Below are 14,921 nucleotides of genomic sequence, written 5' to 3' on the forward strand. Positions count from 1 at the left end.
GCTCTGGAAGGAGGAAATAGAATAAGAGATTTTTTCAATGAACCAACTTGGGGGAGTATGGTCTAATAGACTGATCATTATTTTTTACAATTTGCTGATTTTTCCCTTAGGGCTGGTGGCCCTGGAGAAAATACTTATTTTGGACTATGACCTTCAAATATTTCCCTGGATCCTATTCTGCATTGTCATAGTGTCACTAGTGTGTTCTTTCTAATATATTCACTGCCAGGTTTAAAGAATGTGAATACATCAGGGAGAGCTTGTCATGGGGCTGAGTCAGATAGTTTCTTAAAGTATCTGCATACTCTGCTATTCTAGAGTGTTATGACTAAGATATAACATGTTTCCTCTAAAGAACCAAACTAGAAGAAACACATAAAAAGGTCCATGCCAGAGTTAAAAATAGTATCTCTTAAGTAGTAATAATTCATATTTCTCTGGGTCTCTCTCATGGCTCCCCAGATATCACCACTGATTTGGGGGAGTCCCAGGAAAGTGCCTTACCTGTATACACAATTAAGTCCTTTACCCTTCAGTCATTATCACATTCTCCCCTGCTTGCCAAGGCAAACAAGACCAGGCTTGCTACTGCCACAAGTCTCCAGATTGAACTGCCTCCCAGTGGGGGCAATAGATGCTGATAAGTCCTGTTGATACCAGTTTCTGCTAAGGACTACCACCATTCCCATCTCATCATCTCTGTAGCTGCTGTCTCCACCCTGATGAATTGGCTGCCACAGACTGGGAGGCACTCTTGATGCATTGGAATTCTCAATATGTTCTCTAAAAAGTTTAATTCACCAAAGTCATACAATGTTCCAAACAGTAATAGTTTGTGCCTTCAATATCTCAATATCTTCAGGGTCTCTCGGGATATATTTCTTAGAACACTAGCTTCTCAAGATGGTGATGACTGTCTCATATACAAAGAATTTCATAAACAGATTTGGAAAACAGTGAGATACACAAAAATAAACAGATTCCTACACTGCAGGCCTTCATGTAGGAGCCTTTAATATGCTAGTGTATGTTGTGACTCTCAAGAAAATAAAATGTGACTTCTCACATTTCTTAAAATTAGTTATGGGATTCTTTTTTTTTTGTAAAACTTCTGATAGGACTAATTTTCCAAAGAATAAAATTGAGGAAAAACTTTTTTAGGTTTTAGTGAATATAGCTATTGATAAGGTTAATTATTGAATAAGTTATTGCTTTAAATGTACAAATACAACTGCTACAAGTCTCTCTCTTTTTACCAAAATAGAGCTTTATAAATAATTATAAAAATTATCTTCAGCGAAATAAATTAGCATTATGCAATGTTTAGAAACTCACTAGATTACCAAGATAAAAGTATAGTAACTAATTGAAAGAATTTTAAAAATGTAAAATATTTTTGGACAGAGATCTTTAAAAAGTTATGTGTGGATTTTTAAATGAAAATTCTACTCAAGTCATCTGATATATAATCTTCTGATGATTTTACCAGTTCCCTTTCTCCTCACCTGCAAATATCAGAATGATTCCTTTAGGATCTGACATACCAGAATTAAGTCATAGCTTTGTCCTTTATTAGCTGGATATCCATGAGCAACTTAATCTATCTAAGCTTCAGTTTCCTTATATTTAAAATAATAATAATAGCTATCATATTTTAGGCAAATTAATTGAGATGATCAATTTAGCACACCTAGCAAAATGCCTGACATACAGTAAAAATAAACCATACACACACACACACATATACACACACATATAATAATTATTATGCACATGCGAGAAAGTTTGAAATAGGGTGATACTGTGAGACAGAATCTGCTCAAAGATTCTAGCTCAGAATATGCACATATTCTCCCAATTGACTATAGTGTTAAGGCTCAGAAAAAATTCCAAAAACTTATCGGCTCCTTTCTACCCACATTACCATTCCCAAACAGGGAAACAAGATGGGAATGGAATTATGTATTAAATCAGTGGGTTCGTCAACATTGCACGGTGTTATCCTCCTATAACGTAGCCATTAATCTTGAAGGACTGTTTTACCTGCCAGAGGTCATGAGTCATGGTGCAGTTTCTCAGATAACAGAGATGTGTCCTATGTTAAATTTAATTAAACTCCTTGCCATATGCTCTCATTGTATCCTTGTACTTCCTCTTTCGTAACATTCATCACACTCAATATTATTTAATTTTTGCTTTCCACACTAAACTATAAGCTCAGTACCAGCAGGCACTATGCCTTTCCTGGTGACAAGCGAACCCCCAACATCTAAAGTACTGCCTAATGCGCAGTAGGAGCTCCATCAATATTTCTAACTCTGGAACCATACTGTACATTTTGCTACTTGTGGCAAAGCATAAGTTTGATTACCTCTACATCAGGGATATTCTTCCTCCCAAGAATCAAAACTCAGAAATGAAACCCAAACAAAATAAAAACAAATTTAGGGAGCTCAGAAGAAAGCCTCTGGTATAGATTTTGATCCCCCCCAAAAATTGAGGTGAGTTTATAATTTGTGTTTAAGAGAGCCTTGTACAAAATAGAAAAAGAAAGATTTGTTTGCCTGGAGATGGGGCCTTTTTTGACCCTATGTGCAAAAGCACAAGAGAAGGGCAAGAATTCAGAAAAGATGAAAAGACAAGTAGAGGACCAAACAGCAGAAGGCAAATATGAGAAATAGCAATTGAGTGTCTGGTAGTGGAAAACAGAATTGGTAACAGGCGGAGGAGAAATCAATGGGGTACTCTGCCAAGGAAGACAAGGTATCAGCTCCATAAACCTCAAGGGATTCGGAGCACAGCCAAACAGTTCTACGTGGAGAGTGCCAACGCTAGACAGTTCTACAGTAGTGATGGAAGTCATTCACTCACTGGGGGACCCGTCTGTGTCTCCCCATAGAGCATGAGTGAGAGTTTAAGATGAGGGCCACATGCTCTACATTTTCATCCTCAGAGTATAACCAGTTAATACTCTTCTATCAGGAAAAAGTCTCTTACGCAGAACAGTTTTTACCCGTGATTCCAGAAAATGAAAATTTTTATTATCTCTGTCCCTTTACTTTTTTTTTTAAATAATTTTATTTATTTATTTTTCCCCCAAAGCCCCAGTAGATAGTTGCATGTCATAGCTGCACATCCTTCTAGTTGCTGTATGTGGGACACGGCCTCAGCATGACCGGAGAAGCTGTGCGTCGATGCGCGCCCGGGATCCAAACCCGGGCCGCCAGCAGCGGAGCGCGCACACTTAACCGCTAAGCCTCTGTCCCTTTACTTTTTATGGAGAACTTGCTGTTAATTTGTAATCTCACCAGCAAGTTCCTGTTTTCTTGGTATGCTCATTAAAAAAAAGTTTTTAAATCTACTCTGTGGTCTGCAAAGTAGAAATGGTTTCTGTGATTATTTTAGACTTTAATTTAGAAAATAAATAAATGGAACTCATTTTCTTGCTTCTAGCTAACTGTACTTTCAGGCACAGTTTTATTTGCTTGATACATGGAAAAACAACTTATAAGTTTACTAGTACACCAGTTTTTTTTTCCCTAAGAAGAGCATGGTGGTGTTCTAGTTGAAAATGGTGGTAACATTCGGAATACCCTATAGAGACAAGAAAAGTAACTTTTGTTTAGAGCAACAAAAATTATAACCACAGAAAGGAAACTATTATGGGTCTTAATGACAAAATTGTTAACAAGAGGACAGAAAAGGAAATGTTTCTTTTTGCCAACAGTGCCCTCTAGTGGAATAATGGACAACAGAAAGGGGCTTGCTTTCTGTGTGGAGTGTGGAGCTTATCCTTAATTTGCTGCATAATAGAGCATTTGTACAGAAGCGGATTTATGTACATTTTTCTTCAGACATCCCTGGAGCATAAATATAATGAACTATTGATTATGCTCGTTGGCATTGCATTTCAATAAATTTTCTCATTTGAAATAATGCATTGTGCAAGAAGTATGTGCAACTGGCTGCATATTTTAGCCACAATAAAAGATTGTAATCCCGGGGCCGGCCCGGTGGCGCAAGCGGTTAAGTGCGCGCGCTCCGCTGCGGCGGCCCGGGGTTTGCTGGTTCGGATCCCGGGCGCGCACCGACGCACTGCTTGGCAAGCCATGCTGTGGCGGCGTCCCATATAAAGTGGAGGAAGATGGGCACAGATGTTAGCCCAGGGCCGTCTTCCTCAGCAAAAAAAAAGAGGAGGATTGGCGGATGTTAGCACAGGGCTGATCTCCTCACACACACACAAAAAAAAAAAAAAAAAAAGATTATAATCCCAAAATGTATACATTGTATCATAAAAAGAAATACTGCTACAACAACTGTATTGACTTATTCTTCATCCCGTCAATGGCAACCAAACTAAAGGGGATGACACCAATCTTTTAATAGTCTTCAGTTATTTACAGCCATAAATTTGTGTCTAATCAGTTTGTGAGGCCAGATTATAAAAACGTCCATTATGCATTCAATTAGAAGGTGAATCTAGTGAATACTTTCCAGCAAAAAAAGGCCACTGTACTCAGCACTGTTAGCAACTGTATTGACATCCCTGGAAAATCACATATTTTTTTCCTGAAGAATCAAATTATCCAAAATGTACCTTGTAACATCAAGCTTTTAAATGTCCCTTTGGGGGAAAAAAGAAGAAAATTTATAGGAATATACTGAGTTTATGTAACTTTGGAAACTCATGTACAGGAAAATGTTGGGCTCCTTTTCTAACCTTCAGAAGTTAAATTTAGGGGTGCAAGAGGATTTCTACCTGTTTGGTTACAAGATTCACTCATTAAATTAATTGGCACTCTTGAAAAGAGCAGGAGGAAGTGTGCATGAAAGGGTTTTATATATTTACCCCCTGTCTGGAACCTCGAGATCAATACCCTACACTGCCCTCGTTATAGAGAACCAGTGCTTCCTAGGTTCGTTTACTTGTTCAGATTCTAAAACTCATAATTTATTAATGAAGTCTTCCTTTTCGTACAAGAGGTTGTGAATACTGTATATCAAAACAGAAGAAATATTTTTTATTTTTCAGTCTTGCTTACAGTTCAACACCTCCTAATTCGTGTCAGAGTCTGCAGGTTTTTTCATGTTCACAACTCGGAAGTCAACTGTATTGTGAACACAAAGTGAGCTCTGTTTGATTGTAATAGATAATTATCCTGACCTCTTGGCAAAAAGTGCTTTTATAATCAGTTAATTAGTGTGTTTCCAATTTACATGGTACAGGAAAATTGTTGTATCAGAGCAAATATCAAAGACTATGAAGATTAATTTTCTGCTTTTGTTTTTAATAGTAAGTGAGAAAAAAATGACCTGGAGGGTAAGATGATTAACAAATTTAGCTTTGGGCTCAAATATGTTTGACCCACAAACCCAGAAGAATTCAGGGTGTAATGATTATTTTAGAATAAATAAATTTAAGAAATATACATCAGCCATGTTAATGAGCATTACTTTTGAGGAAAAAAATGATACACTCATCTCCATAAAATATAAAATGGTTGAGAAAAAAAATGGTCTTACTCTCAGGGGACCAAATTTATTAGTTTGGCTCTGCCAAATAAGTAGGTTAATTTAGGCAAAGTCACTAACCCAACTGTGGAATCAGTCTCTTTACCTGTCAAATGGCAGTTAAGTGACATGAAGTCAGGGACATCTTTTTCTTGAGTCATCACAGTATCCTCAGTGCCTAGCATTGGGTCATAAAAATGGGAGGAGCTTGATAAATATTTAATGAGTGATGCTACATAGATAAAAATGCACTTGTATCACTGCGTTGTGCAAATAAAAAAGATGTGTAGAAGTTATTTTGAAAAAATCCTTAAGTAAATTAACATTGTTTTCTGTCTATAAGAACATCCAGTCCTAGCACACTATAATAGTGTGCTATAGAGAAAACATCCTTTAATCATTTTACATTTGTAAAATGTAAGATGGGAGCAAAGGATATTTCACAGTTTGCATTTGAAATGTTCTAATCATACCACTTGCTAAGTATATAAAGAATTTGCAGTTGCAACAGAAACACTAAAGAGCTTTTTAAAAAAACAGCAACAACAACAAATGTTTTCTACACCTGTCTCGTAGAATGGCACTTTTTATAAGATTTGTTCTTACTTGTTTTCAAAGTTCAGAACTACATGATATCATTAGAAGTATTTTCAGAGAAAATTTCAAGCATCACTCCAGTATCTAAAAGGTGTATCTGGTGAGGGGTAGGGGATGACAGACTGTTCCCTCAAGTGGAATGGCCTTCAATTGATATCACACACATTAATATTTTATGGGAACTCTGGCAATTTCCTCTTGGGTGCCATTCTGAAGTGAGAGTAATGGAATTGAGAGGATGGAAGTCTGACAATGGCAAATGGGTTGTGTGATATGAAGAGATGGAGCCAGTCTAGTAACTGTGTACCTAACCCGGTTTCAAGTGAAGCACTAAACTCTTAATTGTGTTTTACAGGATATGAATGATTATCCTCCAGTGTTTAGTAAACGAATCTACAAAGGGATGGTGGCACCAGATGCTGTCAAGGGTACACCTGTCACAACCGTTTATGCTGAAGACGCAGACCCTCCCGTAAGTAGAAGACATTGATTAATACTCTGAACTACAGTGAGGAAAACCTTTAACACTCATAAATGACCCAGTTCCCAAGACAGCACAGTTTGTGTGAGTTTCACTCGATCCATTCTCATGCATTTTATGTACTCTTGCCTGTTGCTTCCACAGGTACAGACCATATTTCAAATGATTATTATGAACTTAGACAATTAGGGATATGCTTTTTGTTCTACTAGAATTCAGAATTTACCATTTATTAATTTATCTAGCACGAATGATAAATATATGTAGAAAGTATTGTCTACATTTGGAATCAGTATCAGTTGGGTTCTTTATACAACAATGTAAGCTTAGTTTAGTTGAAATAGATTTTATCCTTATGTATTTTCCATCTTATTCATATATAGCTATTTTGTTAAATTCTAAATCAACATATGGCATAATACTTATATTGAGTGTGTTAATTTCGGTAAACTAAAATCTTAATATTGCTTTTAGAACATATTTGATAGATTCTCTTATTATTCAGAATTTTACCTCTTTTGAAATACCACAAATTGCCTTTCAAGATAGAGGATTTTCAATTGAAACATTATTATAGCAGAAGTGAGGTAAATTTTTCTTAATGTTATTATCTTAATGTATTAAAAATAGCATATAGAAGTAATAGTATTATATAAAAATGCTTTCCATAAATTACATGAGTGCTTTATAAATACTAATTATTTATTCTCATAATAGCCAAATGATGAAGATTTAAACTTTTTACTTTGAGCGAGCTCACCCTATAAGTCAGTAGCTGATATAGGCTAGAAAAATTTTAAAAGTATTAAATAAACAATTTTAGAAAAGAAAATAGAAAAAGATCTGAATTTTATAAGTGATTTAGAAGTTCTGTTGTGTATTGCTAATATAATTGTATTTTATGTAATGCTATGTATTTAACAAAAGGTGAATGGCAGCCATAACATTTTTCAGCTTCAATTGTGACAAGCTGTAGAAAGTCTATTGTGACTATAAGGTCTTGAAAAATAATAATGTTAACATGAAAGCAATGACCTTTCCCTCAGAAGCTTCTTTTCTTGAGTGTGTTAAAACGTCTTTGAAACTGACTTATTGCATCTTGGGAAATGTGATAGGCAAAATTTCATAGCCTTGAACTCACCAGTAGAGATGGTGATCGTGAAATTGGTGGTTTGTTTGCTTTTTAAACAAACTATCAGAGGTACAAACTACTTTGAAATTAGGAATACCCATTCCATTCTATTCATGACATATGTTTTGAGCACCAGCTCCATACTGGTCATTGTGCTCACCAGGTTTTGCTCTCCAGAAACGGACAATCTTAAAGGAAAAATAGAGCTGCATGTAGAAACGATAACACACTGTACTAAGTGAGTGTAAGCAAACACAGCATCATAAAATACTTATATTTCTAAGAAATTTTCATTAGCACAGAATTTAAGGTAGTGTTAAGTGCAATGGCATTAATGGTAAGAGATTAAAAATAGGCCTGCTGTTCAACTATGTGGGACAGAAATCAAAGTCTTTGGTATGGATGGCAAAATCCTCACTTCCCCTGTGGCACCTGTGACCTCGGTACTTGGTTTGACATTCAGAGCACTCCACCAATGTGAGAGAAATTGTCTTTATCTGTTCTATAAGGAAGTTAAATTACTTAATCTAGAGTATTTGTGTAGAGAGAAGGCTCTGATTTTACACGCTGAGCTCTTTTATGGAAATTTACCAGGCTCAAATTCCATATTTCTGTGGAAGAAGTACTTAAGTTTGCATTCCCAGTAGTAGTTCTTAACGTTGAATATCTAATGCTGGCTTTTCAGTACATGAAAGGTGGATGCCAGTCATTCAATTGGAATACTGAGGGTGCTTATTTCAGTTACTGAATATATATTTTATCAGACTCAGTTCTGATCCTTGAAACACTAGCAATCTTTTGGTGTAACTAATATTCAGCATTGAGATTTCCAATCATTACTGCAAATTGGGTCCCTTAAATTTGCATCATTGCATTTTGGCTGCACCTACACCAATCTGAAATAAAGCTCAATTCCATGAAAATTTTCAGAAGATAAATATTATATTACCCAATTTTCAAAAGTATTCTGATTGATTTTTGCTTTTATTATTTTATATTGGTGCCATTAATACAAAACAAGTATTTTTTGGATGGGCTTACCTCCTGTTTTCTACTCTGTTACTATAGTAAACATTTATTAATTAGAAGAAGACAGTTTCAATTTCGTATCCTTTAAGGCTCCTGTGTCAGTTCCACTACTTGGGGCTGTAAGTATCTATGGTAACACCATGTTTATTTAGTGGTTTCTCTTCCAAACTAGAAGGTAAAGTCCTTAAGGACAGGAATCAAAAATTATTCCAGTTTATATTCCCACATCTAATTCTATGCTTGGTACTTAGTAGTCTGTTAGGAAACATTTGTTGAATAATTGAATAAGTGAATAAATTAACGATTATTTCTGTGCTCTTCAGGATTGAAAAAATGTGCCAGATCTTCAGAAATTTAGTTATTTGTAACCCTGGGAAAATTTCTTAATATTTCCAGGTCTCAATTTGGCCATTTGAGGGCTGTGAGAATTAAGTGAGGTGTCTCATATATAATGCCTAGCACAGCTCTGTACCCTCATACAGCAGATATTGTTACTATTCAGCAATAATAATTTTCATCTCTGGAGGTTGCCCACATCTTCTTCAAGGCGTCATGTTTCTTTTGAATGAAGTGAGAACCGTCCATTTTAAACCAGAAAATAGCAACAACAAAATCCTTTAAAGTATCAGATGGAGAAACTGGGTAAAGTCTTTAAGCCAGAGAAAGCATCATTGCTGAATATAAATTAAGAATTATAAAACTCATGTTGTGCAAAACTAAAGTGCTCTAGTGGAAGACAAAAAAAATTCTTTCAGGCATTTTTTTTCCCACTGAATTAAATGTGCTAGGACTTTTATTTTCTGCTTGCCTTTGTGACATCGTTGACATTATGTATTTCACCAGAGATGTGAATAGTGAATGACTGATCATCTTGGATATTAAAAATTGCTAACCTTTTCTTTCTGCTCACCAGAGACTTCTCACTCCAGACTTTCTCAAAACAAAACTGCAAGTGTCATTTCCATTTGCATATTTTTATTCTTTCTGAAACTGAAGGTGAAACCCCATGATACAGGAGTTCTCTTTGTGGGTAGGGTAAATGTCTGACAGAATGGTGTCCTTTGTGAGCACATGGACATGGAACAATTGAGAGAAATAAATGGAGTTCACACTTTGCTCATTTCCAAGAATGTGAAAGATGAGGGACCCATGAAGTCTTACCTTCTGATTGTTGTATCATTCTTTGCATTTAATGCATTTTAGAAATTTATAAGATTCTTGTTTAAAGTAAATCAGTAATTGAAACATATTTAGTATTAGCAATTTTGAAAACTTTCTTATTTGCATATAATAGTGAGAATTATTTAGACATTGAAGACTTCTTTTTTGAGGTTTTGATATTGATTTATGAAACATTCTCCATAAAAAAGATCTTGTAGGTGCTCAATAGTAATTGTATTTAAAAATCAGTGAGTATCCTCACTATGCTTTTTTTAGAATTTATTTTTAAAAAGGAACAATAATTGCAAGTGTGAGATATTTTTTTCCCCTCTGTTGGGATACTGAGAGCTATACTAGTCTTTTAGAGTTCAGACAAGCTACCTGAGGAATTATTTTTAAAGTGTTTTCACAGGCGACTTTAAAACCCTTCTCAATCAGTCAAGGGCAGTTTTGTTGATTTCTAGAAAGGAAAAAAGATGGTGAATTTTTCTTTTCTGTGATGCATACCTTGTGTTATTAAAATGTCATGATGTCACCAAATAAGGCCAGGTAGTTACGGTGATCTTCTCAAAATGCTTAACCCTCCAAATAGTCATTCAGTTGCAATCTATTAGCAGAGGGTCTGACAATAGAATGAAAACCATTGCCTTTATCCATGGTTTGCTGCTTGCTTGCTTTGTGTCCAAGAGTTAAAACTGTTCTGGGCCAGGAGTGTTATAAGATTATATTTTTATCTCCAGATAATATGGCTGTTCTGTATTATTTTCCATTGATATCTCTACGGATCTATTTTTCATCACTCACCGCATACTGGCTTGTGTTGTTATGCTATATTGATTTAGGTTATTGCTAGCAATGTAGCGGAAACTCTAGTTTTAAAGATGAGTGCCTACTAATCACATTTGCTGACCCTGGCGCATGTGGGGGCAATGTACACAGCTCAGTGGGTTTTTTTTTCCTTCACATCAAAGCTATTAGGGAAATAATCAAGAAGTAGTTTCATGATGCATGTCAGCTTGTGAAAACTGGGAATGATGTAGCTGCAGCCGGAGTCCCTTTGGTCTCAAATACTTAATTAGAAAGAAAGCACACCATGAAATGGTTGGGATTTGATCTTTAAAATGACAATGGGTTATAATTAGATTTGAAAGTGTAAATGAATACAAAAGGGAAGGTTTTATGAGGAAGTTTATACATGATTAGTGTCTAGAAAAAGCTTATCTTAGTGTTTTAAGAATCTGTGTTACTTTCCTTTTTGTGGCTCATAGATTCTTTTCAAGAACATTATATTGTTACCATTACTTGAGATCAATATTAGATTTAACTGTTTCAGATGTAAATGTTGCTCTTCTAATTAAGAAACTACCGTACTTACCAGAGCTATAGGGGGCATTTTTTTTTAACTGTAAATGGAAATATCGATAAAGTTTAGGGGTTTTTTTAGCCTTTACAGAAGTGTTCGCCCAGTGATGCCTCAAGGATTTACACCACTTTTTTTTGAGGAGAATAAACCTCATAGGATTAGGATCCCAAAACACTTCAACAAGAGAGGTTTCCAAGGGAATTGAGTGAAATATTAATATTTAATTGAGTGAAATATAACAGACTCTGGGACTCACCCATAGGCTTCCCTTATGGCTTAAATGATGTGCTTTATTTTGAATTTCTTGTCAGAGGAAATGAGAAGAGACTCTCTGAATAAGTATCTTGGCTTCTCATGATCTGGATTCTTGGCCTTAACACCTTCAAAGCCAGGCCACAGTAACTCTTAGTCTTGTTGTTATCTACTTCATGGTTCTTCCATATTCTTGAATGGTGGTAATACTTAGGCAGTAGACCTACAATCAAACATGTGCCTGGCATGACATAGATACTTCATAATACTTACTGGATGAATAAATCAATAAGAAAACGTTTATTATAGACTTAACAAATAAGAATATGACAAAATAGAGACAGAGATAAAGCCACCATAGTGAATATAAAAGATGCCAATAAATGCTGTAGTTATTCAGAGAATGGAGAAATGAATGTGTTCTTGTGTGGTCTGAGCCTGTTGTGGTCAGGAATTCAACTTTAAAAAACGTAGAGGATTAATTTAAGTGAGGGTAGAAAAAATTGGTGGAGGAAGTGTATCCAAAAATTGCAGGATCAAAAACATTCATCGTATCTTCATGAATTTGTGTAACATGATTTAAACTATGTCTGATTCAATAAATGTTAGCTATTTAAAAGAATACATTAAGGCTGTCTTTATAAACTCCTTTGTAGACAGGAAATGTGGTAAATATGGTTTTAGGAAACCCGTTTTATTATATAATGGAAGAAATAATTTAATTTTTTTGTGTGTGTGTGAGGAAGATCAGCCCTGAGCTAACATCCATGCTAATCCTCCTCTTTTTGCTGAGGAAGACCAGCTCTGAGCTAACATCTATTGCCAATCCTCCTCCTTTTTTTTTTTTTCCCCGAAGCCCCAGTAGATAGCTGTATGTCATAGTTGCATGTCCTTCTAGTTGCTGTATGTGGGACGCAGCCTCAGCATGGCTGGAGAAGCAGTGCGTCGGTGCGCGCCTGGGATCCGAACCCGGGCCGCCAGTAGCGGAGCACGCGCACTTAACCGCCAAGCCTCGGGGCCGGCCCCGAAATAATTTAATTTTTCTTAATTAATTAAAATTAATCTTAATTTTCCATTAATGGAAGGGAAGCTTACTAAAGACTTATGAGCAGGGCAGTGACACAATCAAAGCAACATATTAGAACAATTAATTTGTGTGATATACAGTCTTCATTGGATGAGATAATAAATGAAAGCTGGGAGAGGAATTAGCAGCTATCACTTTCATTTAAGTGTGAAAAAAACAAAAAGGACAACGGAAATGGAGAAAATAGAAATACTTAAAAGCCATTGAAATGGAAGAATTAATAGTGAATGGGCGGGAGCTTGAAGATCGCAGACAGAATAAAAGCACAATCAAAAGTGAGTCAAGAGTTTCTAGCTGAAGTGATAAGGATATTCATGCTATTAGTTGATAGAAATAAGGTACATAGAAAAGAAAGCTATTTTAAGGAGAAAATAATGAGGTCAAATTAAATTGTGAATGATTTTAAAACTCCAGATGCAACCATTTACAGAATGATAGAAGTTGTCTGATTCCCTCCCCCAGACATAGAGGCTGAGAGAACTGTCAGGACATAGCTAGTGAAGGAGTAATCCTCACCAGATCTATCCAAGAACCACAGTGCCAGGGCTGGCAGGAAGCTAATCTCTTGCCCACAGTTAGAGGTTCATCAAACTAAGGAGTCCATAACACGTAGGGCTGAGAAGAGGCTGAAGGTAGATGGCAGGATGGGGCCAAGATTCCTTTGCGAGGTCACCAATGCCATGAGGAAGATCTGAGGCAGATACTGGGTTGCCAAATCAGCTTTGATCTGATGCCAGCATGATTTGGCTGCATTGAGAAGGCCAGGGATGGATCAGGCAGAAAATATGGGAGTAAGAGCTCAGGAAAAAATGTGTAATGAGAGCCACCTGAATACAAGTCGAAGCCATGAGAGTAGATGCGTTCTCCAAGAGAGAAAGCGTAACCAGATGAAAGAAAAACTTGGAAATAAATCCTCAGGTTATGCCCTTTTGAGGATGAACCAGGAGCTGAAGAATGGAAAAAACCATGATACCACCTAAGGCGGGGGTCTTCTGCCCACAGCAAGACATGCCAATAGTCAAGAAGCAAAATGGTAGGAGAGAAAGGACTTTTTATTACAGCTTGCTAGCAAGAGGGAAGATGGCTGAGTCGTGTCCAAAAGAATCATCTTACAGAACAAAGATTACAGGCCAGTTGTATAAGGGGGCTGAGCTCCAGGTAGGGGAGGCATCTGGTCTCAGGGTGGGGGCATCCATCTGATCTCCAGGTGGAGACAGACATCTACTCTCAGGGTGCGGTATCCATTTGATCTCCACGTGGAGGCAGACATCTATTCTTAGTTCCTGATAGTCTTTTGTTTTACTGGATATGCATCAAAGACTGGAGCAACGCCCTATACCCAGATCTTTCAGTTGTCATTGATGATGGCTATCAGCATAGACTTTCTGCCTGGGGGTCATCACATTCCTAAGGAACTCAAAAGAACTAAGTTATCAACTTATAGCAGCTGGGAGGGGCCATAAAATCCACAGAGCATGTCTGAGTTAGTTAATCAGAGGTCATTCAAAGTTACAATAGCGTTTCTTTTCTACAATATGGCTTCCCTCATGTCAACCTTGTGTTGAACCAGTATCAGCCAGAGAAAGGAAAGATGGACAGGGTAGAAGAGACATCTCCTAGTGATGTAGTTCAGATGAAAAGAAGAAATTTTCAGTGAAGAGAAGGAAATTAAATGGTAAAGGATTTTTTTTACAGACAGGGTAAGGAGAATGAAACCAAGCTAAGCAAAGGACCCTAGTTCTGTTGATTAGAAACTCACGGGTATCCTTCATGGTAAATTGGCATCTTCTCTCCTGCACCTTGCTTACCCTTTTATTTTTCATGTGTCCGAGTTATTTTAGGATGTGACTTTTATATATAGGTCATTTTTTTGTTTTCAACCCTATTCATTTATTTTTATTACATTTTCTTTGAAGAATTACTTTTATTCATTCCCTATAAAAATTATTTATAGCATTTTAATTATATTTCCTGGACATATTTACAACTACTCATACTTATTTCTGTATTTAAGGATATATATGATTTATGTCATTACTTTCATATTCTGACCCATCAATTTTTAAGTTCTTCATTTTGTTCCATCTCTTGGTTTACTCATATGTCTTCAATTTTTTTTAAAGGATATATACCTTGTGAGTTCTTATACATATGAAATTTTCTTTTGCTTATACATGTAACATACAACTTAACAGACAGAGTCTTGGGTTCAAACTTTGCCCTGTAAAACTATGCATTTGCTTTTCCACTATTTTCTGGTATTTAACATTGTAGAAGTATGAGGCTATATTAATTTTCTTAATTTTTA

At 36.1% G+C, this 14,921-nt stretch overlaps 1 protein-coding gene across 10 annotated transcripts in view; it reads left to right on the plus strand.

Annotated features, from left to right (window-relative positions):
• Positions 1-14,921, plus strand: part of PCDH15 (protocadherin related 15) — an 800,695-nt gene that overhangs the window by 611,949 nt on the left and 173,825 nt on the right. For all 10 annotated transcript variants that reach the window (XM_058543433.1, XM_058543426.1, XM_058543425.1 and 7 more), the window contains one exon: positions 6,464-6,580. In XM_058543433.1, the coding sequence (XP_058399416.1) occupies positions 6,464-6,580 (117 nt within the window). The remainder of the gene's footprint in view (positions 1-6,463; positions 6,581-14,921) is intronic.

This window comes from Diceros bicornis, chromosome 6 (genome assembly GCF_020826845.1).
Source record: "Diceros bicornis minor isolate mBicDic1 chromosome 6, mDicBic1.mat.cur, whole genome shotgun sequence".
NCBI lineage: Eukaryota > Metazoa > Chordata > Mammalia > Perissodactyla > Rhinocerotidae > Diceros > Diceros bicornis.